The sequence below is a fragment of the Pholis gunnellus genome, assembly GCF_910591455.1.
Source record: "Pholis gunnellus genome assembly, chromosome: 20".
Classification (NCBI taxonomy): domain Eukaryota; kingdom Metazoa; phylum Chordata; class Actinopteri; order Perciformes; family Pholidae; genus Pholis; species Pholis gunnellus.
Window position 1 is genome coordinate 863,660 of NC_136547.1, and position 27,236 is coordinate 890,895.

Here is a 27,236-nt window from a genome sequence, read left to right on the forward strand (position 1 = left end):
TCCTGTATGTTAGATCAGGATTTGGATTTAATACACAAACCTTATTGGAAAAATGTGTAAAAAGATCATTTAAATATATTTTCCAGCAGCAGGTGTCATCTTTAAATGTATTTTTGTGATCATCTCACAGATGTTTATCGTCAGCGCAGAATGAGAAAAGTTTGCCTGATAAAAAAAAGAGAATGTTTTGGATTTTGGGGGTGCTGAGGTCACAAATGAGGCTAAACCAAACCGAGTAACTGCCAAAAGAGGTAATGACAGTTGCTTGTGTCATGTCAAAGCATGAGTGCTAACTCTAGTTTACTATGATTCACTTAGCATTGTGTTAGTAAAAATATCTCTTCTTTAATGTTCCTCCCAATAGCCCATTTGTTATCAATCTCTACATGTTTTTAATGGCCGTTCAAAAACTCTAGATGTTTTGTGAGCACATGTCTGAGGAAATGCTGGAACTGTGTGAAATGTTTCTGTCATGGACCTGTGGAACATGTGATGAGCATCTGTTCAAAAGCAGCCATTATTTGTTCCATCTTTTCATATTTGAATCAAACCAAACAACTGATCAGTTATGTGTATTGCATGAAAATAAGGCATAACTTCTGCTTACAATGTATGATTTCAACATGATTGTGTCCATCCTGACTGGTGGGCACGACTTCATGTTGTACGGCCTGTGTGGACTGATTGAGGCACTGATTCTCCTCACTTGTGAGCGGTTTGGTTAGCCGTAAATGCCATGCTGAGTGGAGCCTTGCTACATACAACTGAAGCTCTCAATGAACAAAAGCCTCAGAAAATGCTGAGAAGCATTTCTTTTGATGGTTGAAGAAAAGAGAAAAAAGTATTTGTATGATAAGAATCACAAATGTTTTCACACCAAAACATCGTGTCCTTCAAAAAAGATTGATACATATGATTTGCTTTATGGAGCAGTCAAAACTTTTAAACAATTTGAGAAATTCAACAGCAGCATGTTTTTCTAATGGAGATAGTCCACAGGACACAGTGCCAGTAGTTGTCACTGATAACTGACATTTTTCTAAATGAAAACGGTTATTTATATTATACTGATTATCCGATATGTTAGTGTTGGGTTTTTTTCATGTCATTTTCCCAATCCTAAAGCTGACAAGACTGCTGACATTGTTCGATTATGTGAAACCCCAGATCACATCTAATGCTAATGGTTTTTTTAATTCTTCTCTCTGCAAGGCTGCTCAAGGTTAGAACATGGTCACTTTAATTAAAAGGCCTCTTGTAATTGCTGGTCTGTGATATAACTCAAGCTCCTGTATCCTGTCAGACAAGCTAATCCAAGTTGTTGCTCAACATATAGGGCACACTACTTCCTGTATTGGCACTGGATGGAAGATGGGAGATGTGAAATCATCCAACATGGAAAAAAATCCTTTTCTAAGTGTGAAGATACTGGGCTGCATTGTTCAGAACTTTGAGGACCTTTCACCTCCATTCTATTGGAGACTTCTGGGTAGATTTTACAAAATGTTACATTGACTTCATATTGTATTTTCTAGAGTTTTAGATTGTTCTAGATTGGATGAGAAATAACTGAATAGGCATATTTAATACTTCTATTCAGGGATAGGTATTATTTCAGATAAATGTATTTAAATACTATTAATTAGGTAATTAGGATTTTTGTACTTTGTTCTTGATGGATTGGATAGAAATTGTTTTGTATTTTATATCAAATATTTCAGCTATAAAACCCTGTCGTGAAGATAGTGTGCCAGCTGATTTGCCCAGGCTTGTTCCAGACACAGGACATTGGAGCACAAGGTGGGTAAACCTTTGTTGCTTGGAATCAAGTAGGGCTGCAACAACGAATCGATAAAATCGATACAAATCGATTATTAAAAGAGTTGGCAACGAATTTCATTATCGATTCGTTGTGTCGGCGATTATTACGCCACTCAATAAGTGGCGGAGATGTTTGAGTGTTCACAGCAGCAGGAATAACGGAACAGGACACCGGTTCTGTAGCTGACGTTGACCGGCGTATAAACGTTGCCATGACAACACCGGAAGTTGATTTAGGCGATTTGTATTATTTTCACGTCATTCGCGTTTGGTCGCGATCGCCGGGGACCTCTTCACCGCGTTTGGTGTTCACAAGGTGTGTGAACACCAAACGCGATGAACGCAGCCGGTATCTCCGCGTGCATCACGCTGGACGCGCCGGAGAGGGGGCGCGGCTTATCGGCCTGAAAGCCGTTCACTGAGTGGATCAGCGCGTGTCTACCCTTCACTGAGAGGCGTGGGTAAACCCGCTGAACCCCACTCCTGATATTAGTCCATTTATGTTTTTAAATAATTACTTTAACAGCTCAGGGATGTTCGAGCAACCTGTTTGTGCACTTTCTGAAGATGTGTTGCTCTGTGAATGTGCACTGTCAGCTCTGTTTTTGATTAAAGGGTTGGAAATGAATGCTTTTTTTTTTTTATCCGATTCATCGATTAATCGAACAAATAATCGACAGATTAATCGATTATTAAAATAATCGTTAGCCCTAGAATCAAGTACAGCAAAAAATACTTGCCGTTATTTTCGAGGTAGGCATTTGTCCCTTTTACCATTTTCACATCTTTGTTAAAATGGTAAACCAATTTAACTATATAGCGTGCTGTACTCAAAGCTAATGCTAGCTTTCATAAACTTTCGTCAGCTGATTCTATAAAGGGCAAAAAGAGAAAAGCCATGTCAGCATTGTGGTATAGCAATACTTTAGAATGCCACGAGGAGGCGTCTCTTGTTCAATGCAATCATGTGATGGGCAGCAGCATCATTCAGAGGTAGACATTGTGTCAGCTGTGACATAATGCTTGTCTATTTAACTGGGGCTGTCGTATATTTTATAGTTACCAAAATAATCAGTATATTTGAACAACAACCAATGTATCATTTGGAAATGCATGCTAGAAAATATTTTTTTGCATTTAGCTATAGCAAGCGAAGAGGATACACAGCAAGGAGAGTAAGATAGTAATGTGTGAGAGGAGGAGAGGAAGTGCTGAGACAGAGAACAAGGGAGGCTGGAGGGATGACAGCTCGAGTAAATCTGCATGCTTCGAAGATTTGTAGGTCACAAAACTAAATCAAAGAGCGGAGCGACAGCAGCGGCTGCATGTTTTGTAGCCAATTGTAACATTTTGAAAAGTGTACTTTGGTGGCAGATTACTGCCTAGATAAAGAGTTTACTGGCTGAAACATTCTCAACATATTTTTAGGAATTGATCTTAATGTATTCTCCATCGAGCACAGACAACTCCTTAAAGAAACCATTTCACTTTTTAGAATAATAATGTTTGTTGATATGTGTTTTAATATTATATAGGCTATGTGCTAGCAAACAACACTGTCCAGATAACTTTCCATGTAGCTAAAATGTGAAGCGAGTCCAGATGTGACCGGGGCTGTATCATTTATCTGAACAGTTTGATATTGCCTTTGTACCTTGGTCTTGGTTCAAAGACAGAGAGTGGCTATTCAGTAAACAGAGCATTAGGGGAGATTAGAGATTGACAGCCTTTGGTGTCAATTAAGTGTCTATGTTGAAAAACACTAATACCTGAACAGTCTACAGTAATGTTGCAGCAGTGGGTTGGGCAGTCTTTGGTTTGGTGTTGGGGGATAACTAAGAAACTCCAAAGACGTGTAAGCTCTCATTGAAAAAGCCCCCACTGTTGCAGAATTAAGATCAAACTTGACCAACCAATGAAATGTTTCACTGTGATACTTTTTGCTCAGTAGTTCCCTTGTCTATAATCATGTCAATGAACTTCTGCTTTATGGATTGATCTAAAGAACCAGATCAATGTTTTGCATGTTTTAACCTATTTACTAAATTCACTTTGATACAAATCCTTAAAAGTATGTTTGACAAATTTCTATAGAATTTTCCCAAATTCCGGGAAGCTGTTTGTTTCATTAGGTCTGCTGCTCACTGTACAGCGTAATGCAAGCACATACATTACAGTGATGTTGCTGACAAAAATATGAGCAGACATGATCACTGTAATGGATAGCCTGACGCAAGTAAATTGATTTCCATACAGATTAGAAATTAATGAAACACAATAGCTGCCTGGAACATTAAAATTAAATTCATCCAAAATCTGGTATAATGTAATTTATAGTATATAATGTTTGAAATATATGTGTGGGCGAAAACATCCCCAAACTACTGTTTGGTCCCTACCACAAATAAGAAAGAGATAAAACAAAGGTCAACTGCGATGACAGATGACATCACAATGTTCAAAGTGCTGTATCAATCGCAAAATCTGCTTCCTTAGGACTATCTATTCAAAGCATGGGGGTTAAGTAAAGGAAAGAATAAGTCACTGCAATCTAATTACTATTCATCTATATGGAAATTCTCCAACTCTCAAAAGAATTCATGTTTAAAGTGACACAGCTCTCGCTGTCACAGTTAAGCCACCTTTACGTTATTGCGGAAAAAATGTTTTCGCTCCATTATGTGAATGTGGCGTGTTTGCAGTGCTGCACCTCAACTGTGAATTCTACTGCTTGAGCTCAGTTAAAAATTGTTTGTAGAAATGTTCTCTTTGTAATCACATCAGCTAATGTTAGGTTACAAAACGTGTACATAGAACAAGATTGAGAAATTGGGTATTGTATTTGCATACCCACACAGCACAAGAAGATCATTTTTCTGCTATTAAGTGAACCTGTCATAAGGGAGTAGAGGTTTTGCCAACCCGTCAATAAAATGCTTATTCGGTGAAAAGAACACATCTTAAGAGTAGCAATTAGAAAGCTGATTAAGCCAAACTGTGTGTGTGTGTGTTTGTGTGTGTGTGTGTGTGTGTGTGTGTGCTGCTCTCAGTGCTGATCATTATGTGTTTGCTGCATGTGTTCCTTGTTGTCATTAAATGGACAGAAGTGCTTATATCTTCAAACATGTATTACTAACATCTTGTTGGTGTCTGCTGGTTGAGGTTGTGTAGCTCAACATGTGTGTCACTATGTGTGTGTTAGAGTGCATGTGTGCCATGCGCAGTACATACTGGATCACTGAAAAGCTTGGTGGAAGCGGGGCAGTGTGGTGGGTGTGCTCAGGTTGGATATGAAGGAGGAGGGGAGCCTTTGAAGCGGACTCTCTGCAGCCTCTGGGCCTTCTGGAGGCTGGAGGGGCAGCTGTACGAGAGGTGTGGGCACTTCATTGGGTGGGTAGGCAATGCCCTGCCCCCCGCTGCCCCCTGCGTGGTTGTACGGGGGCCCGTTGAGTGGCAGGAAGTTGAAGAGCTGTGAGAAGTCCATCAGAGAAGACGATGATGCCAGAGATTCGCCTGCGGTGGCTGCTGCCATCGGTGTAGACATTTTAGACCGAGACACCCCATCGCTCGCTTCCTCCAGCATGCCCACTTGAGGCTCCAACTCGAGTTTGGAGGAGGAGAGTTGGGGTTCTTGGGCTGCAGAAGATGAGGAGGGCATGCTGCTCTGTAGCTCCATCAGGTAGGTCTCCAGTTCTCCCTTTAGATTCTGCTCCCGCTCCTGTGAGGAAATGGTGTATGAGGTAAAGTTGGAACCCAGTGGGTACTTAAAAGAAAAAGGGTGTGGGGGGGTGGGGAAGGGCTCCGTGTCCAGGACAGGGCCTGTGTACACGTTGAGCTGGTGCGGCCTTGGTGTCAGCATTCCCGGGACCTCGCCCTTGATGCCCCCAGACGGCAAGTCATAGACAACGGGCTCCAGCGAATCAGCTGGCTCACTTTTTACCCTCAGCAGCTCCCGAGCGTGGCTCTTCTTTACGTGACGTGTCAGGTGGTCCTTCCTACCGAAGCGCTGGGCACAGTACTGACAGAGGAAGTCCTTGCGTCCGGTGTGCACCACCATGTGACGTCGCACATCTTTACGGGTGTAAAATCGGCGCTCACAGTGCTCGCAGCGATGCTTTTTCTCTTTGGTCCCACCAGAGGACTTGCCAGCGTGTGTTTTGAGGTGTTCCAGAAGAACCCCAGTGCTGGGGAATGGCTGCAGGCACACTTGGCAGGTGAGGTCTCCACTGTTGGCGGCGTGGAGGGCGAGGTGGCGTTTGAAGCCCAGCTTGGTGTTGTAGCTCTTGCCACACTCCTGACAGGTGAATGCCTCCTTGTAGGGGTCGTGAGTGTGTAGGTGATTCTTTAAGTGATCCTTGCGGTGGAACATTTTCTCACAGTATGAACACTTGTGGTTTTTTTCTGGCGAGTGAGTTGCCATATGCCTTGGAACACAGACACATTCTATGAGCACTCAGAATTTTTGCAATCATTTAAGTAGGCATGCTTTACATTACACATAAACACAAGACCTGAAAACTAGTATTCATTAACATATTGTGATTACTATTGAGCACTATGTTACAAAAGGTGTAAAGAGAAAAGCAAGATGCTGCAGCCTGCTATGTACTGCTGCTAGTCTGTACCGTAGCAGCTTGTATTTGGAGACGAATGCCTTGGTGCATTCGGGGTGGGAGCAGCGGTAGGGTCTTTCTCCTGTGTGAGAGTACGAGTGCACCTTCAACTTCTCCAGACTGTTGAAAGCTTTCTGACACTCCAGGCAAGGGAAATTCTTTTTCGGCTTCCCCTCTGCTCTCCTGCGCCTCCCTGTGGGCGCTGCAAGCTTGGTTCTCTCCAGGATGTGGTCACGGTGGCCGTGGGTTCCTGTGGCCATGGCACTCTAAGGCTGACCAGCTACATGGACTGGGGCGCAGTGCCCAACTAGTACTGATGCAATTATTCTATCCAGTTTTATGTGCTCAACACTGCCCGGAGTCAGGGGCCTAAGAAAGAGAGAGAGAGAAAGAAAACATCATCTGAATGGTTTAGTTTCAGGTTGCTGGCAGTACAAAGGACACTAAAACCTAAGTCATAAATCAACTGATCTGAGGCCCCTATCACAAAACCAGTTCAACTCAACCTAGCTCTCTTTGGGTTTCATTGAGCCTGGAGAGAACGTTGGTGATCCTGGATAACTGGTAACATAAAGCTGGTTTCAGTTGGCCGAGTCATGTGACCGAAGAGGAGTTGTTAATTACAAGCAATATAATCAGAAGCATCAGTGGGGATCGGAGTATAACATGAGCTCAAATGATACCTGTGGGGAAATTAATTTGAAGCAGGAGCTAAATTGATATTCAATGTGGTGAAATATATATACAATGTAAGCAAACATCTTGAATAGAATAACAAGTTGTAAAACTCCAGAAATACTAGGCTAGAGTGTGAAGTGGAAGTCTTTTTAAAAATACATCTGACATTTTCAAAATGCTCCGTAACATCAATTATTACTTTCCCTTTGAAAAAACTATTTTGAATACATGTAACACCTAAAACGTTAAAAGTCCTTCCGTCTGTCTGTTTATCTGACCAGAATGATGCATTTCTAATTTACTGGGAGCTAATAAATAGTGTACGTTTGAGTTTATTCATTTCTAATAAAAAAAAACAGTGGATATATTCTAATTATTATCCAAAAGTTTCCTCATGTTATTCTGAGATGCAGCAATGACATAAGAACATTGACTGGTAGGTAAACCTTTTGAGTGCCCAAAAGAGATATGCTAGACTTCACGTCCTTACTACCGCAACAAGTGACTGTATACTACTAAATGAAATACCGCCGCCTTCCCTCTAATTCCTACTGGATTACAGGAACAAGCCTCTATATCATGGCGGGGAACGGGCAAGAATGATACCTGCTTTTTGTTCTTGTGAATATCCCTTCTCAGACTGACAGTCCTTATAATATTCTGATACTCTGGCCGATATAGGAGAACAATATCATGAACAACAGATATGAGGAATCTCAAAAATGCAAAAACAGAACCAAACTACAGATTTTCATCTCCAGCTGCCTTCATGATATAGGCCTATACTGTATGTTAGACAATAAGCAACACATTTCTTTATTCTCAGGTGATGAGTGAGTGTTTGTTGCAGCCTGAATGAATATTAGATTATCTGGACCTCAGTGGTGAACTCAAATTTGACAGATAAACCCCCAGCTCATTGTTTTAACTTAGAGACACCTTTTCAGCCTCGCTACCATCAGCTACACTTGTCTTTGTGCCAACACAAACTGAATTGAAACTTTAAATCATTTGGTACACTACTGAAAACTCAGAGAATAGGTTTTATAAACTGTGGCACCATTGTCTTTTTTTGAGCCACTGATTCTATGTTGATGTTTTTTCATTGGTATTTTATATTTGTTGCTTTAAATTATTTATATATTTCTTGTTTATGTTGTACTGTATTGTAACCAGCTGCAACAGTGGCACTGGTATTGTTTTACTTTGTGAGTCAGTGTGTGAGTCATCATGGTGTGTGTGTGTGTGTGTGTACGTGTGTGTGTGTGTGTGTCGGGTTAACCAGAAAAAAATATTCCAAGTATACTCATATACTAATACTCATTCCTTAAACAGTCTACACTATCTGTTAGTGATGACTGATGATGAAGGGTTTCTCCCACTTACTAAAAATCACAGAAGGGTTCATCACTGTGGGTCCTATATACCATGATGTCAAATGGGAGTGAATGTACAATGTATAGATAGCAGAAACAACTGCTGAAAGGGTAACTTGGAGAGAATCTGTGTCTGAGTAGGCTTGCTGTGGTAGTCAGTTTACAGGGTGTGGTGTATTGACGAGACTAACGCAGAGGTAGCGTTTGTTGACTTTATTCGGCCATGGAAATGTGCACTACAACCACTAGGACAGGACCGTGTTCACTGAAGTCCAAAAAGCATTAGTTGTCAATACAACCATATAACATTATTGTGATCAATATACTACATTATTCCCCCTTTTAACTGAGAATAGCAAAGCATTCCATATAATTCTGAAAATATTAATAAACATGTTTCTCTTAACTGAACAACAGTTTTCTGGTACTTTTAACAAAAACAAAAAACAACATATGGCCTAAGTCAGGGGTCAGCAACCCGCGGCTCCGGAGCCGCATGCGGCTCTTCGGCCCCTCTTTTGCAGCTCCCTGAGTCCTCCGTCCACACGGCGATTAAGCATTGTTTTCGAGATGATCTCCGTCCAGACTTAAACGCCTGAAAACGAATATCACGTGACTATTCACGTACACTGGGCATGCAGTGGGTGCCATTGTTACGTCTTACTGGTTTTTAAACCTACTGGTTTCTCTTCTGTGCGTGTGTTGTGTTCGCGTAACAGCAGCAGCTGTTGTCTCTGTTGCCAGATTCGTCAAACATTCACAAACATATTGCTGGAGATCTAAAAGCCACATCTCATATATATTGCGGGGATTACGATTGTATAAGTGAGCACTACATCACAGCCACGTAGAAATACATTGAAGAAAATATATTTATGGAAAGATCGCATCAACCTGGATTCGAACTCTGTCGAGCAAAATAGTAATATATTCAAAGACAGCCGCGCTGCGTGATCTGCCACTTGTATCTTACGTCGCTATCAGCGGCTTTCCCTCCCGTTGCCTAATCATGATCTGCAGGCCCTCGGTAAACTATCAATGGATGAATCCAAAAACAGAAAATTCATGGAGAAAAATGGAGAGTTTAATTCTGCGTGGACGTAGTCATTTCTTTTCACTGCCAACGATGCTGGCTTACCTGTATGTTTGATATGTGGCGAAAATTTGCAAACAACAAAAAATGTAATGTTGAAAGACACTTCCAGAACAAACACACAGCATTTGCTGGAAAGTATCACACTGGAGATGAGCGAAAAAGAGCGATTCCTCAACTGCTCAGCAAACTCTCCTCTTCATCAGAGTTTGATATTGTTACAACACGTAAAATAGCAACAAAATGTTAACAAGTGTCTTTATTCTTGTTCTATAATTTTATAAATACAACAAACTATAGTTTTTGTATATATAATATAACACTTTATAAACTGTGACATCAAATAGCTTTTGCGGCTCCAGACGAATTTTATTTGGTGGGAAATAGGGCAAAATGGCTCTTTGGATAGTAAAGGTTGCCGACCCCTGGCCTAAGTTAACACAATATTTGTCATCTTCATAAGTCTTGTATGTGTATTCAGGTTGTTTGTCCAAGTATAAGCTAAAAGAAACAGTCCGCTGTAGGGGTATACAGTCTTATGGCACATATCGCTTTGGTGGTTTAGTCACTCTGTTTGAGCGCCTCAGAGCCACTGGTTCGGGCTCCAGAAGCTCTGGTGTCTGCATGTTAGCGTCAACAACTTCCTGAGAACTGCTGGAGTCTTCACCATCACCCAGTTCAGCCTGTGATTCCGTGACATCTATATCAGGTTCAGCAATGGCTCGAGCTCGCAGCTGGTCTCCATGACGTCTGTGTACTGTGCCAGAGTCCCGCTCTCTGACTTCATACGACACAGGGCCTGTCTCACAACCAACCCTGGAATCCACTTTCCCCGCCACAGTGCTGCGCAGATAAACTGCGTCGTCTGCATTAAAGAACCGGTCTGCAGCAGTGCGGTTATGGTGTTCTTTCTGTTGATACGGTCTCTTACGCACCGTCTCCTTGGTACAAGGCTTTAGGAAATCCAATCTTGTCCAGATATGTCTGTGAAGAAACAGATCAGCCGGGGAATGTCCAGTAGTGCAGTTAGGCGTGGTCAGATATTGCAGCAGGAACAGTGAGACCTTGTCCTCAATGTTCAGTGAAGTGTGAGCAAGCTTTTTCATACCTGCCTTGAACGTCTGGACATCTCTCTCTGCCAGACCATTTGTTGCTGGAGGTCCTGGTGCACTTGTGGTGTGCAGAATTCCCTTCTGCTTGGCAAAAGTCTGGAACTCGTCAGATGTGAATGTGGTTGCATTGTCACAATTTGTTCAGGTAAGAGGGAAACAGTCTCCTGAGCCTGGTAATAGTAGCTTGAGAGGTGATCTGTGACACTTCCAACCACTTTGTATGTGAATCCACCAGAACCATGAACATGTGGCTCAGGAAAGGTCCAGCAAAGTCTATGTGTAGTCTCTTCCAGGACTCACCCGGGGGTCCACTACACCCAGGGGTGTAGTGGACCAACCTTGGTCCAGCTGGCATGTCTCACATTCATTGCAAATCTGCTCCACTTCAGAGTCACGGTTTGGCCACCATACATGGTCTGGTCCCCCCATAGGACACGAACTTGCTGTGTGGACAACTCATTTCCCTTTGTGAAAAACAACTTTAGGCTTTTCCTCTACCTGAGTGGGCCAGCCTTCCATGACATACATATACACTCGCGACAACTCACTGTCGGTGCGTGTCGTCCTTGCAACCTGTGTTGCGTTTAGTAGTGCTCCTTGTATATGCTCCGCCAGCAGTGAGTGGACTAGAGCTGAAGACACGGCTGTTCCTGTGTCGCTGCTCTCTGGCAAAGGACAGCGGGAGAGTCCCTCAGCGTTACTGTGCTCTTCTGATTTGCTATAGATCAGTGGTTCTCAACTGGTCTCGCTGGAGGACCCACCATCACCCCTTGATGACAAGCCGCGACCCAAATTTTCAACTTCTCAAATTTATTTAATGAAAAGATGGTGCAGTTTGAACCTAAGCTGAAAATGTCCTCTGCAGTCGTAGTACTAGGGAGCTCTCTTGTGCAGATAAATTGTTCCTGTAAGTCCCCGTCCCACACATGTTTCACGTAAACAAGTAAAACTGCTTTGTTTGTTATGTCTGTAGATTCGTCCATTTGAAATGCGACATGTCTTCAATTCGTCTACTTATAGTGTCATTTGACAGAGTTTTCAGTTTATCCGCTGCAGATTGATCCAACAAATTGCGCTTCAGTTCTGACAGCTTCATGCTTTCTTGTGTCAGAACCTCGCTGCATAAAACACACTGAGGTTTTTGCCCTCTTTTGTCCTCAATGTAAGAAAATCCACAATCACTGCTATAGACAATGTGGTAGTCATATGCTAACAGTATATTCGCCCACCGCTGAATGCGTGCTGCAGCTAGTGTAGGCAGGCCCTTGTGCTCACCAAACAGTGTCAGAAGGGGTCGATGGTCAGTAACTAAGTTAAAATGTCTACTCCACAAGTACTGGTGGAATTTCTTTACGCCATATGTCAGTCCAAGAGCTTCTTTCTCTATTTGAGAATATTTTTCTCCGCTGGAGACAGTGTTGGGGAGGCATAAGCATTAGTTCGTTCCTCCCCATCTGACATGGTGTTAGATAAGTGCTCCGATGCCATAAGCAGAGGCATCGCATGCTAAGGTCAGTGGGAGACTGGGGTAGGAATGGGCTAACACCCGGTCACTAGTGAGCAGTTCTTTACACTTGACAAAAGCAACCTGTTCAACCTCAGTCCATTTCCAAATCACTAGTCCTCTGAGCAGTCTGTACAATGGTGCTAAGACTGTGGTTTGCTGTGACATACATCTTCCATAGTAATTAACAAGTCCTAAAAACGCCTGGAGCTCCTTGACGTTAGTAGGAGCCGGAGCCTCCTGAATAGTGCTCACTTTGTCCTTTGAAGGGTGTGAGCCCTGCTCATCCAGCACATGGCCCAGGTACTCTTATTTGAGTTTTTGCGTTTCACTCATAGTCCATTTTCTTGAAGCCGTTGTAGGACCTTCTGAAGGTTGTGGAGATGATCCTTCTCTGAGCATCCCATATTGAGCAGGTCATTGAGCTGGAAAAACTACCACTGGTAAGTCTTTCATTAGATTTTCCAGAATTCGCTGGAATATGGATGGTCCAGAGCTAATTCCAAAAGGGAGTCTGTTATACACAAACAATCCTCTGTGGGTGTTGATGGCCGTGTATTTCTTGAAGTCATCATCCAGCAACACCTGCTGGTAAGCTGTAGCTAAGTCTATCTTGGAGAATACCTTACCGCCACTAAGGGTTGCTAACAGGTCCCCTAAACGTGGCAAGGGGAAGGTTTCTGTTTCAACTGCCTTATTAGCTGACACTTTATAATCCCCACATAGGCGGAGTGACTTGTCTCTTTTCATCACAGGCACTATGGGTGCTGCCCATTCACTGTGCTTAACTGGAATGCCAGCTTCCTGAGCTCTTTTAGGAGGTGCATCAGGTTTAACTCTGATTCAGGCTTTGACGTCTTTCAGAGTCCCCAACTCCTCTCTGAACACCTCTGGATATTTATCTAGCACCTCAGTAAGTGATCTACAGTTAGTTTCATACAAATGCTTTATCTGCTGCCAGTTTAGCCTCAGTTTCCTTAGCCAATTTCTGTCACACAGTGTTGATCCATTCCCCTTAACAACTAAAAGTCGCAAGTTCACTGTTTGCCCCTGATAGACCACCTTGGCTGTGATCTGCCCCAGTACAGGAATGCGACCTCCATTATAAGCTTTAAGCTTAACTTTAGTTCCCTGCAGTGGCAAGTGTGATAATTTCTCCCTGTATGCACCCCGTGAAATGATACTCTTTGCATCCATTTCCATCTCTAAATTCACATCAGCTACAGTGAATGTTTCTTTATACAGGTCAGCATCTTCAATCGTGAGATTTAAAATAGTGAACACACCCAATTCAGTGTCTTCTTCAGCTTCCACATATTTTGTGTGTTTCTAATCCTCTGCCCTGTGAATGCCTCTCACTCTCTGTCTGTGAATTAGACCGACATGCCTTTTTAATATGCCCAGTCTTGCCACAGTTATGGTTTTTAGTCTCTTTGAAACGGCACTCATTTGGCTGGTGATTTTTTCCATTGCACCTGTAGCAGTTCCTTGTCCGCTGTGGCCTCACCTTGTGACACTTTCACCTTCCATCCCTCTCAACTGATGTCGGCAGTCTCCATGTTGAGAGCGATCTCAAAAGCCTTTTCAAAAGTGAGATCATTTTCAGAGAGTAGTCCTCTCTGGCAGTCCTCGTTTGTTATTCCACCCTATTTCGTCAAATGTCTTATCTTTTGGCTTTCTGGGCTGCACCAGATTTCTCAAAAGTCCATAAGTAGCCACACCCATTACACTGAGAAACATGGCTACTTGCTTATCTTCGGCTATGTCATTAGCTTCGAAGAACTGTTCCATCCGTTAATTTTCTGGCTTGAACTCATCAATTCTTCCAAACCGGGCCATCGTACTCACTGGTACTGACACCGAGTGTCTCTCCTTCCCTGCGAGAAACGTACTTTTTTATCCTCGTCGCTATAGTTTCTGTGGTGTATTGACGAGGCGGACACAGAGGTAGCCTTTGTTCACTTCATTCGGCCATGGAAAAATATCATACCATCCATACTGCGCATGCGTGCTACAACCACTAGAACAGGACGGTGTTCACGGAGGTCCAAAAACCATTAGTACTCATTACAACCATATAATAATTATTGTGATCAATATACCACCCATATCATACAAAGATTAAATGTGTTAAATAGTACCAAGCATGTTACCAATACTTTGTTGCACAATGCACGCTACAATTCTAAAGTGGAAGTGTCTGTTCTGTATAGCAGCGGCAGCAGAGTCACAGCACAAAATAGCAGGCGTCAGATTTCTGTTATCGCGTGACAAAAGTTAAGGAGCACCTATTACGCTTTTCCTCCTTCCGGAGTTGACTCACAGGACGATGTTAGAGGATTTGGTGTCGAAGTTAAAAGCAAAAGGGCCTTTTTGATAATATTTCGAATTTAAACCCAATGCTAATAGAGAACCTGATAATGAGGCAATCTGTAAACTGATGAAGGTCCGTCTCTTGCTGCTCCTGAACCCGTTCATGCAGATGTGTTCACCACAACACAGGGAGATCATCTCTCGCCTAGACTACTACAACTCCTTCTGGCTGGTGCGCCTGCATGTGCCATCTGACCTCTCAACAGCCCGGCTGGTCTTCAACCTACCCAAGTTCTGCCACACTACACGGCTCCACCACACCCTGCACTGGCTACCGGTGGCTGTTTGAATATGATTCAAGACACTGGCCTACCATGCTGAGAATGTCTCAGACACATCCTCCATCCAAGACATGGTCAAACCACACACCCCAGCCCGTGCACCACTCTCTCTACTACGGCTTGATACTCTCCCAATATGAGATGGGCCCGGCTACCGCTCAACTTAGTCACAACTGCTTGCTTTCCTGTACTCTACAGAACTCAGAAATACATTTTCATTGCAGACTGAATACTCATCTGCTCAGACTGCAAATTATAAAAAAAACAGTTTCTCTATATTTTATTGTTTTTAAGTAGCACTTGAAGTATACAGAATATTTGATAAAGTTGATTTACTTGCATGATTCTTGCAATTTTGGAGTTTATCCACACAAACTTATTAGAATTTGCTTTGACTAAAAGCGTCAGCTAAATAGATGTAATGTAACTACATGCCAAACTTAAAGAGACTCAAGACTATTACAAAAAGTGTGAAAAAGTGGGACTTTTTCATCAAACCAGACTGCATTTCCTGTAGCTGTTTGACAAAACAAAAAGTATTCCAGTAGATCTAGTGGAAAGTTATTAATGGTAAAACTTGCTTAATAGCAACTCCTTTCACTACAACTTGACAACAAAGCAACAGGGAGTCTGCTATATGTTAGATGGATGTCAATGGAACAGTGAGAGTGTACCAAAACGCCAAACCACAGAGAAAACTTTGTTAGAAAGGTGATAAAAAGATACTGAAGCTGGATGCTCAGTTGACAGTTTATTAGGTACACCTGATACAACAGTCCTGCAATACATGAAGGTTAGAAGGTTTCGTCTTTGTTGAAACTGTTTGATGGGTGTAGATTCAATTTATGTTTTGGAGGCTGTAGTTTGTGATGCTGTTGAGTTGTATTATGTTATAGTGTCAACCACATTTATGTCAATAAGTGTAGCGTAAATAACCTACCCTTTTCTCTGTATAAAGCAATATGGCTATACAGTCTGATAGCAGGTATAAATGGCTGCATTTACATCGTGTATTTATCCTAATGCGCTACCCATTCACACACAAACACACTCACACAAGCACTCAGCCAGTTGCCATGTAAGTAGCTCCTGGCCTGGCCATGGGGGGAAATTTGGGGGTCTGGAATCACCAGCCCTGAAATCAGTGGACCCCTGAGCCACAGTCAACTCAGCTGTGTTACACATCCTGGTGAAAAGTCATTTTCAATAATCTCAGAGTGAATTTGGATTTATGTTTTTCAGCATTATTCTTTAGTTGCTGAACATCATGCTGAAGACACACCAGGTTTTCAGTGGTTTGTTATGGGAGCAATGCTAAAGAGCTAAATTGTATTCAAACACCATCACCTCCCTTTGTGCTGCCTCATTGGCATTGAACTCCCTTCTAACTCTGCCTCTCTTGACACCAAAGTATCACAAAGAATCACAAATTGAACTACAACTAGAACCATCACAGATATATGCAATAATAATACTATATTATGATTATACCCGGTAATATACTGTGCTGTTTAAATATAGCTCATCCTGTATAATGATGTTATGTACTGGTATGGTAAGGTGCTGCATTGGAATTAATATAGATATTTAATGTACATTTAATATATATACAAGTAATATAGGTACATGTGTACTAATAACAGAGGTGTCAAGTATGGTTATACTACAAATATTACTACTAATATCGCGTAAATAGTGTTCCTGTTGAAGTAAATGGTCTACAACGTATGAAACACAGGAGTAGTTTAGTTACAGCAATGTCATGTGACACTGTTACACAGTTTGTATTTTAATTCTGATACATTTGTAATGATGAGCATGCAGAAGTGATCTTATATCCCTGAGCAGGGTCACCCAGCTAAACCCTGCAGCCGCTAGGTCAGACAAGTCTTTTCAAGGTGATCACATGGAAGCCTCCATGACACAGAGCTCTCCATCCTACTGCTGCCACAACGGGAATATTTTAAAAAAGGCTAACAGAGGTGGTTCATTCAAAATCTGTAATACCCCAAACCTTTCTCACATACCCCCTTACATAGAATGCCTTTTCCTTATTGCAACAGAGAAGTTTGTAATTGTAGCTCTTGCCCTAACCAGGTTTTAAAATGAAAACACATGAACACAAAATTAAACTGCTGCCTCAACACAGTAGACCTTCAGGAGAGAAAAACTAAAAAATACAGACGATATCTGCCACCACACATTCTCATAGTGTATATTATTATTGAAAATTCATGTTTTCATTATATTCAAACACATGGAGACTTATCTGATCAGATAAGATCTGCTCTTATTATTATTTATTAAAAAACAACAACATCTATTTGAAGTACGACATTAACCACTGCCTCATTGTGATTGTGGAAAGGGAAGATATATCTGCATTGCAGTAATTGAATTCAAAATGTTCTGTAACATTAAAGCATGATCGAATCCATCCTCAAGCCTTTCACTGTTGAAATGAATGTTTATTACAAGCACTTGTCTCTGAAGTGATTCATATATTTCTAACAGAATACATTTGTGCAAATTAATATGTTGATATCAGCCAACTATTTTGCACGTTAATAAACTTTTTTTTCGGGCTCAAAACAGGTTCACAGCAGCAGGATTGTAGTGCACATGAAACATTTCTGTCTAATCACAGCTGCTGATGTCAGGACAAGAAGTACAGATGCTTTAGATACAGAGCATTTATATGAGAAGAACCCGGGCAGAAGGAGGAGGCTTTTTAAAAGAACTCCATCAATTATATTGCCTTCATAATAACAGTTGCAGCTTATTTTAATGTGTCACTAAACATTTAAATTTTTTCAAAGGTTAATGAACATTTGGAATTACTTAATTTTCCATAAAAATATCTTGTTAAGAATGTTCAAATTTTAGGAAACTCAGCAAGCATTTAAAAAAAAGGTTTAAAAGTTTAATTTTTTGGACAGTTGATGAACAGTGAATTGGACAAATGCATGCAGGACTTGTATATCACATCCTCCCCAGTTTTTTCATGTCAACATTATTCCCTCCATCTTTTCTAACAACATTAAAGATATAGAAAATTAAATTTTAGCCTAAACTTAAAACAGCATTTAACATCTGACATCCATCTCTCGCTGCCTTTTTTAAAATTTATATTAGCATTATAGATCAGGCCTCTAATATATTGATGAATAAAAACGCATGCAATCAGCAGCCACACTGGTATCAGTAACACTTCGGGCTATACAAGACCAGAGTCCAAATAATGTTACAGTTACAGAACAATGGCAGACTAATTCCATATCAGATGTCTGGTTTAAGGTTGGTATAGGACAGGTGCAGAGACTTGAGCCAACACTGACAACACACTTCCTCTCAGGAACTGTTTCAATAGCAGCTTTCAAACCACCGACATCAATACACGGGCTGCTTCCACTCAACAACAAATGTGCCGTGGAAGAAGCTTCTGATCTCACAACTATTCCAGCGTTCAGAGCCACCAGCTAGTGTTGAACATGACAGGCTCCTCCTGCACGCGGTAGCTTCAGCAGCAGCTTTAGGACCAGCTCTTGTCAATTCGAAATACTAATGTGCTCAGTGCAACCTGCCACAGCAGTCAAACTGAGCACACGTTGAGTTTTGGTCTTACAAGATGCAGGCTGCACAACCAAATATCAAACATTGCATAGTTAGTTTGCCTTTAGTTCTCCCTCCATTTTGCTACTTTATTGACAAGCAGTCGAGCCGCTTCTTGTTTTGAAGCCTTACAGCGGGCGATAGCCGACCTGCCATCCGCTTAACACCGTGATCAATACATGCCGTTAAGAGCTATAGCGTAACCCGAAAGACTATGTCACTACAGCCGCTACGTGGTCGTACATCGTGTTTTGGAAAGGAGATGACTGAATCGATAAGGATATGTTGGCACTGTGTGTATGGGGCAAAATTAAATGTGAATGCAAATAGCAGGGAAATTACATTATTGCTGAATCCAAGTGCGCCTGTTTCAGTCGGTGCTCATTGCACTGCCGTTGTTATAATATTGAAAATATCAATATACTAAGTGAGGAGGCTCTGTTCAAGTTAACTTAACTTTCCTATTCTAGCTGTTTCCTGTAGTCTTTAAAGTTCGTGGACACGTACCTTGACACAATATCACCAGTGACATAATTTCATGTTATTTAGAATCAAAACGTGTGCCTTCCCTTGTTTTCTCTGTGGTCCCAAAGTGGGTTCTGATTGACACAAACTTTTCCCCAGCTCACCCCGCTCTCATAATTTAAATAACCCCGATATTTTAATTCAAGAACTGAGTAACCGTTGACTTAATTTACACCAAACTTACCCCAGTCGCTTTGACATCCTTTCTGTTGGGTTTTTCTTCACTTTCAACTATTTTCCGAATTTTTTATAATTTTTTTCTCATATTTTTTGCTAGACGCGGCGGGCCTGAAAATTGTTTGCTTTCCTCTCTTTCGAGCAGCCATTGTGTGTATGCGCTGCGATGCAACCGCACTACGATCTAGCCACGCCCATTTGAAGTCCCGCCTTCTCGTGTTTTTTGATTTGTGTAAGGCGCTGCCAGTTCCACTTCAGTGTCACCTACAGTCCTGTTCAGTGAAACTCCGTTTTTTGACTTGCTCGATGTACTGTCAATCGTTTAAATTTGGTTTAGCACAATTTAAAACGATAGGAAGACAAACATGTCGGCCGAGTAATTCTATTGGCTCTCTTTATTGTCAGTCTGCGTTTTTAGTGTTCAGGGGTTCCTATTGGCTGATGTTGCCGTCAGTTATCGGTGACGGTGTAGGTGATTTTCCTGGTGCGCTGTTGCAACAACGAGAGTGGAGTTGTCTCGAGCATGACGGAGATGTTATATACTGTGTAGCTTCTTTAGATAGCCACATGTATGCTAGAGTATTGTTGTTCGTTAGCCTTTTGCTAGCAACCCAATGGGACATCAATGACAGCACGATCTTTGAATAGCCGTTATTAGCATTTGTTTTGGTCTTTTCAAAACCTGGATAATCTTCACTGCTGTGTTGATATCAGGCGCATTCAGCAGTCATTACGCTACACTCCCGCTGGATCAAAGCGTGTAGCCTGTTTGTAAAAGGTAGGTATCAACTGTGTCACGTTCGTCATTCCGTCTAAATGAAAAGCTGCTACAAAGTGTCCTGTTAGCCGTTTTGTAATATCAATGAAGGTCAACGTGTTACGTAGCATTGTTCCATATGGTGGAGGACACCAGCCTCCAGATCAGTAGGACGTGTTTTTAAGTTTACAGCACGGGTCGATACAGACTAACGATATGGTCTACCAAAGAAAGAGACATTCTTCAATTCGGGATACATTTTCCACACTAAGCTGAATTTATTTCGATATTAATTATAAATATCATCATATTATCATTTTAACTTCACTTTCAAACTCCCCTTAAACAATCTGGTTAGTAATAGCAAAGGCGTAAAAATAAACTGAAAGTAAAACAGTAAAATGTGACTGTGGCTCTGTGGAGCAGCTAAGCCTTATGAATAGCATGTTTCATAATATTTGCTTTTGCATTTACATGCACTAAAGTGCTTGTTTTTGCTTCTGACAGACTCTGATTGTTCCTATTCTGTTTCTGACACTCAAGGAGAAGTCTTGGTGGGAACATGAGTGCCAGCCGCTCACAGTTTGAAGTATTGGTGTACAGAAAGCGTAGCTTAGGGTTATCTGAAATATTTTCAGCTGAATATTTTGATTATTCTGAAAATGTGGATGAGGTCTTTACATTTGATGGTATCCCGTATGTATTTGAGTCAGAGTCAGAGGATGAAGAGCCCACATGTAGGCCTTCAGACCATGTTGGTATTTTACTGGTTTCAACCAACATTAGCTGTCACCGTCAGTTCATTAGAAATGTGATTGTGGTGCTGCAAATCAATGAATCAAATGTAATCATGTGGAAATAATGAAGTATGGAGATTCTGCATCAGCTGCACAATATATAATAAATACTTTTCAGACCAAAATGAATGAAGAATGAAGGTCCCTCCACTGCTTACAACTCAGCCAAGAACACAGAGACAAATAGTGGAAGTACAGCTGCATAGTGGATCATGGCTGCCTCATGGTTTGAAGAGATGGCTGTCTGTATGTGTTGTGCTGCGTCCACAGTGGTGATAATAGCACATCAGACTAGTCTCCGAAGTCTACCTATTTTACTACGATGGTATGAGTTTGAATCCTCTGTTTTCTTTATTTTACGTTCTTCTAATTGACACGTTTACTTTAACATTCTCCAAAAAACAAGAAGGCCTATGTAGAAACTCACAGGAAGATACATTTGCTCTCTTCCTGTTTTCAACATGTATCTTACACAAGCCTCCAAAGACAAATCACATATGTTTTGACATTGTAATGAAAAACTAGACAAAGAAACATTCATGAGCACAGCTACGTGTCCTCCCGCTAGGTGTCCTAACTACAACATCCACGCATTCTGCTGACAGTTACCAGTTAACAAGGTCGACCAGTGTTGCCCGGTGCACTGGGTGCTACCACCGACTAGTGGTATATAGGCTCTATTGCTTCTGTGCCACAGATGAGAAGCCGGCTGAGTTGTAACTAGTGCAACAGATCATAAACTCAAGGTTCGGATCAGACTCATGGATCGGTTTCACGGATTGAAATGACACAAAAGAAAAAGGGAGCAAATATAACTTTTAGAGATCCCCTATCAAGTTTTTTTTTGCCGGCAATACTAATTGCCGATCATTGATGATCAATACTCAACAATCTATGTTTTATCATTGCTAGCTGCACTTTTCACTCTCCCAGATTCACTTCACTGTGAGCTAAAACAGGGTAAAGCAGGAAATCCTCACCGAGGAGAAACAGACGAGCGAATATTTTGAACTTTTCCTTTATAAATGATTTAGACAGTTACTCTAGTTATACAAATTGATGACCATTCATTTTCTGTAGAATGACTAATTGATTAATCGATCCTAAATTAAATAGCAAGTTTGTTAGTTCTCCTTATCATCAACAAAATGATCAATTGACTGGTGTTCACATGCTGGTAGTGGTGCATCAGAAAATGCTTTCTATGAATTGATTTCAGCCTCGAGCTTCTAAAGATACATGACAAGTTTAGAATGCAAAATTACAATATTACAGTAGGTTCACCTATTTGAAAGTTGCCTTCGTAACAACATATCTGCTGATTTTATTGAATATAAAATGAACTGAGCTGTAGAAATCAGTTACATGTGATAACTACTAAATACACTCACACACAGAAGAGACCATGTGCAATAACTGAACCTGTTTATATGTCTTTACAGAGGTCCGAATGGATAAAACTGTACGGAAAGTTCGAAATCAGGATAGCAACCCATGCATCGAAGTAAGCCCACCAGCCCTTTACATCCTGCACGCTGTCAAACATCTGTCTGCTGCAGGGACGGGACAGTGTCCATTGTGCTGCGTTCACACCAAACACCAAGTTACTCTCGGCATCATTTGTGTTTGTCGTTTGCGCTAGACGTGCCAGAGAGGAGAAGGCTTATCTCCATGGAAACCATTATCAAGCCATTTATTTCCGCCATCAACCATGGAATGCTTAGTACTTGTTGTGGAAGTCCCAGATATCCCAGGAAACAAAACGCCTTTCAAAACATCATCCAGAGCAGCTCCATGTATTTCATCGAGCTGTGTTCACTATGTCTAGCCAGCCACACGTCGTCTGTTTACTACAGCTGTATGAACACAAAATAAACTGATTTGGCAGTGATTTAACGGCAATAAACCGACAAAAAGGGACTCCGAAATAACTACGTAATGATGCCGATTTGTAAAAAGTCTGAATTCATGTTTTGTTAGTTCTCTCCGCAAGACGACAAATAAATAACTTTTAAATACTTGTTTTCTCAATGAAGCTCGGGTTGATTGGTGCTAGGCTATGCTAACGGCTACAATATTTGTTTCCTCCATTTCTGATTCAACAACATCAGGACATCAGTTGAAAAAGTTCAGATTTCGCATCCATTCGTAATCTCATCGCACAGAAAATTTGCGTCGCAATTGGTGTAACACAGCATTAGTGTCTAATTCTGTTTTGTTAATGGATCTTCTTCTCTTTCAGGAAAGTGATGCCTCCCAGAAGTGTTTGGGGGCCTACAACTATGATTCGAGCATGTGCTCAGCTTATTTCCAGAGATATAAGAGCTGTCGGAAATACTGGGTGAGTGTATGTCTCCAGCGTCAAAGAAAACAAACTGAGAAAACTGAAGAATCAAGAGTTGATAAAAAGCGTTATATTTGTGCTTATACTAGTAAGCCATGACTACAAGCACATTTCAATTGTAAAAGACATGGACTAACTCAAACCTCAAATCAAATTTCGGTCAATATTTCATCAGGAGAGGGCTCAACTACCTCGTGGTCAGCTGTGGAGCAGCTGGTGAATTTATCATCATCTGTAAAATAACGTCAACTAACGTTAAAGAACTGCAGAGCGTCATTAGTTTTCAATAATCTTCTAATACTGTGAAGATATCACCAAGTACAAAATGAGCTTTCATGAAGTGTTTGTGAGTAAAATCACACACAACTTTATTTATTAATGAATGGTTTATTCCATAGGGAGAGATACATGCAGCATAGTGCACACAGACAAACTGTAAACAGCACATTGCTGATTGGAACAGCAAAACCTGTCAACCATGAAGGACACATTGTGGCTCCAGTGTTTTTTTACATTAAAAAAAATTTAAATCTTAAGTAAAGAGGTAAAAATGAAACAACTAAGTATGGTTTACATTTTGTACTACCTTGTCATTTGCAAGTGCCTTCATCATTTCAAGTGTTGATTGTCACTCACACACTTCTCCAATCACCTCACCTGGCAAATCTTCACCACCTGTACATAGAGATGCTGTGAATTAGTGACAGATCTCTCACAAACACTCAATTTCTGTGTCAGAAAAAACCCTTTTCTTAGTCTTCCTCTCGGTGGTCTCTGTGATTCACCGTAGAGACCCACTGATCAGCAGCTCATTTCTATGCATCAACATTCATAAGGTGCTTTGTATTGAGCATATATGGCGTGTAGAGGGCGGGATGTGAGGCTGAGCCAGCTGCACACATTTACAGGTTGATTTGGGATTTAGAAAAGGAAATAGCTCACAGGCAGGCATACTCAAGGTTGTATACATCTGAATATTTTTTTCCTCCTTTGAACGTACGCAAACATTTAGTGTGGATCCTACACTCTGTTTTATATATGAGACCCCTGTTTATGGCTGGTAAGACAGCACGGGTTGTCCTTGATGCTGCAGTAGCGACACCCTCTGGTTGTTCAGAGCGCTGGCACAGTGAGGGACAGAAGGGAGTGAGAAGTACCCGCTCACAGCACCGTGACTCATGAAAGTGTCTCATGTTTGTCATCAGTTAGAGAACAGAAGAAAGTCCACTAACGTTAATTAGAAATTTAATTTAAGAAAAGGGAAAAAGAGTCATGTATTCGCTGTCCTTCTGAATTTACCAAAAGGTTTAGGCACCCCCCCTTAAAAAGAATAATCATAATTGAAGCAACATAGGCTGAGATATCTTGACTTTTAAACCTCTTTGTTTACATGTTAAGAAAAACAACTAGTCACCTTTGACGAGGGCGGAGCTGCAACCTTTCTGAAACCCTGTTAGCACGACTCGAATCCGAACTGAATGCTGTCACAGCAGGTCACACGCTTCAGTATGCAGAGACACAACATTGAATGCATGAATCTTGTAATAAATCTATCCATTAATTAACATTTGTTATGGACACTATCTAATCAGTTTGAGCCAATTATTAGTTGTAGAGGGGATTCTTCTTAGATTTCAGATCAGTCTATACAAATATTTTTTCATACGAAGTTTTGTTGTTTTCTTTCATACCAATTGTGAGGATTGTGGTCCTATATGGAACACAACTGTATCTTTAAGAGTTTCAACTAATAATGTATAATAAGGTACAGTTAGTCATATGTTTTAATGGACTGCAGCTAAGCATTTTGTGTTTGCCTCCTTCAGCACAGCATAATGCAACAGAGGAGAAGAGACGGTGTGCGACCCGACATGCCCACTGCTGCAGAGAGGCAAGAGATGCTCGCTGCTATCGGAGGCAAACCATACTGAGAGTCAGCAAGGTAACAGAGACATGGCGAGGACATTTACTACACGCCGACACACTGTGGGGATACCACTACAATGCTTTGGCTGGCTACACTGTGACTCAAGGCCTGACCTGTCCTCAAACTCAGGTTGTGTGGAAGTGACCATCTGTACCTGGTCTATAATAAAATGAAAAGGATATTGTTATTGAGGTTTGTGATCGTTGGACTGACACTACATGAAATAAGTTAAGAGCTTTTTGTTTGAAGGAAAACATCCTGTACAACTCAGATCCTGTTTTGTGCAGATTTCATCATGAATAGTTAAGGTCCTTAACAAGTGGACACCCAAGAGCACAACTGTATATTGACAGCATGAAACTGTTTCTAGTGCAACCTGTGTGATGGTATCATTCTAAGCTGTCATTACTACATTTACTTTTATCCAAAGCGACTTACAATTCAGATGCTATCACACCGTAGGCACTACGGGAGCAATTCATTGGGGTTTAAGTGTCTTGCAAGGACACATCAACATGTGACTAGCGGAACCAAAGCCGGGGATCGAACCACTGATCCTCTGATTGAAAGACGGCCCTGCTCTACACTTAGCCACCGTCGCCCAATGTCAGGTCTCAGAGAAAGCTTGTGTTGTCTCTTGATTGTGACGGGCCAGTTGAACAGAGATTTTACAAACCAGCGCCTTCAAAATGTATTGCAGTATTCTCCTTTAATAATTTGTTTTTCAAAGAATAAATTATTAGATATTGTTATTGTGTATATCATTACTTATATTTTCTTTATGTAGTTATAATGTATATGTATAACTGTCAAGTGTGTATGATCATAATTGTATGAGAGATAAGAGAAGCCTGACCACAGCACCCCAATCCTCAAAGGAAAGAAACAGGCTCTTATGTATTTTGTGCTTTTATTATTTATTATTATAAGAGATAACATCATACACATTGGCTACATTTTTGAGATATGGCGATCTGAGAGCTTGTTATAGAGTCATGATATCCAAAGCCAGAGTGAACAATAATCAGATGATTGACAATTTTACTGATTCCATTTGTTGTTTGTTTGGAAGTTATGTCACAAACCAGGCCGCACGGCCATGACAGACGAGTGAGACACACAACCAAGCAAATTAACAAATTATTTATTCCCTTAAAGGCAACATAAGAGGCAAACAAACAGTGGCGTGATAAGTCAGCAATTTCAGCAGTGTGGGTGAGTGCATGAGTGGAATATGTGTATGCAACGGTGTATAGTGTAGAAACAAATCATAATCTCAACCAAAACCCAAATGGGTGTCTCAGGAAGGAGAGAGGGAACTACTGAGGCTACATCCACACTAATACCTTTTCATTTTAAAACAAAGTTTTAGAATATTAATGTTCTCCATCCACACAGCAACTTTTTGGCACCCTAGCTGTAAGAATATTACCGGTTTTAGAACAATTTTTTTTTTTAAAGTAGTAGTAGATATTTCTAGCTAATTTAGCAATTTTAAATTTGTATCTCTGTCCTTTTTAGCTGAAATCATATTCCGTATGAAAACAACCACATGCACATTGTATACCAACTACATTTCTTAAAGAGGTTATTAACATAGTTGGTCCCAGTATTTTATTGATTATTAATAGCTCATTAGCAACAGGAACTTTTCCATCAACTCTTAAACATGCTGTGGTCCAACCTTTGTCATCTGACCATGGCCTCCAGATGAAGTTTGCCACATCCACACTCGCACACTTTTGTGTGTGTGTGAAGCAGGAGCACCCTGACCTGGGACAGAAAGCTTTGGACCTCCTTCTCTGCAATGACTGATCAAAACAAAGCAAAGAAACAGACTGTGCCTGGAGAAGAGCTTGATCACAGTAGTTGCCTCCCTGCCACCAAGATTGACAAAGATCCTCAGTGAAGCACAAGTTTCTCACTAAAATGTAAATGCAAAAGCACTCAGTTCAATGCAACAATGCAATCTTCAGTGTTGACAGTTTAATAAATCAGACACTAATGGCACAGCTTTGCGTATTATATCGTTCTTTCAACCGAAAATGCTTTGCGCTGGTTAGGGGGTACTTGGCTGAAATTATTTCACAGGGGGTACATCACTGAAAAAAGGTTGAGAACCACTGAGCTAGAGGACTGCTACCGGAGACACACAGACTTCAACACAAGAGCTCACGGTCTCAGGTAGGCTATCATTAACCTCAGCCTTCATCTTTCAGCCGGGACCGGAACTTTACAGGGTTTCT

At 41.2% G+C, this 27,236-nt stretch overlaps 2 protein-coding genes across 2 annotated transcripts; one reads left to right on the forward strand and one right to left on the reverse strand.

Moving 5' to 3' along the window:
• Positions 1-4,658: 4,658 nt before the first annotated feature.
• Positions 4,659-19,308, reverse strand: plag1 (pleiomorphic adenoma gene 1). The gene is made up of 3 exons (XM_079181712.1): positions 19,173-19,308; positions 6,447-6,803; positions 4,659-6,245 (listed from the first exon to the last, which is right to left on the reverse strand). The coding sequence occupies exons 2-3, from the start codon at positions 6,692-6,694 to the stop codon at positions 5,057-5,059; spliced, it is 1,437 nt and encodes a 478-aa protein (XP_079037838.1). The 5' UTR covers positions 6,695-6,803; positions 19,173-19,308; the 3' UTR covers positions 4,659-5,056.
• A 352-nt stretch (positions 19,309-19,660) lies between these two features.
• chchd7 (coiled-coil-helix-coiled-coil-helix domain containing 7) lies at positions 19,661-26,935 on the forward strand. Its single transcript, XM_079181953.1, has 4 exons — positions 19,661-19,943; positions 22,162-22,223; positions 22,962-23,060; positions 24,890-26,935. The coding sequence occupies exons 2-4, from the start codon at positions 22,170-22,172 to the stop codon at positions 24,992-24,994; spliced, it is 258 nt and encodes an 85-aa protein (XP_079038079.1). The 5' UTR covers positions 19,661-19,943; positions 22,162-22,169; the 3' UTR covers positions 24,995-26,935.
• The last annotated feature ends 301 nt before the right edge of the window (positions 26,936-27,236 follow it).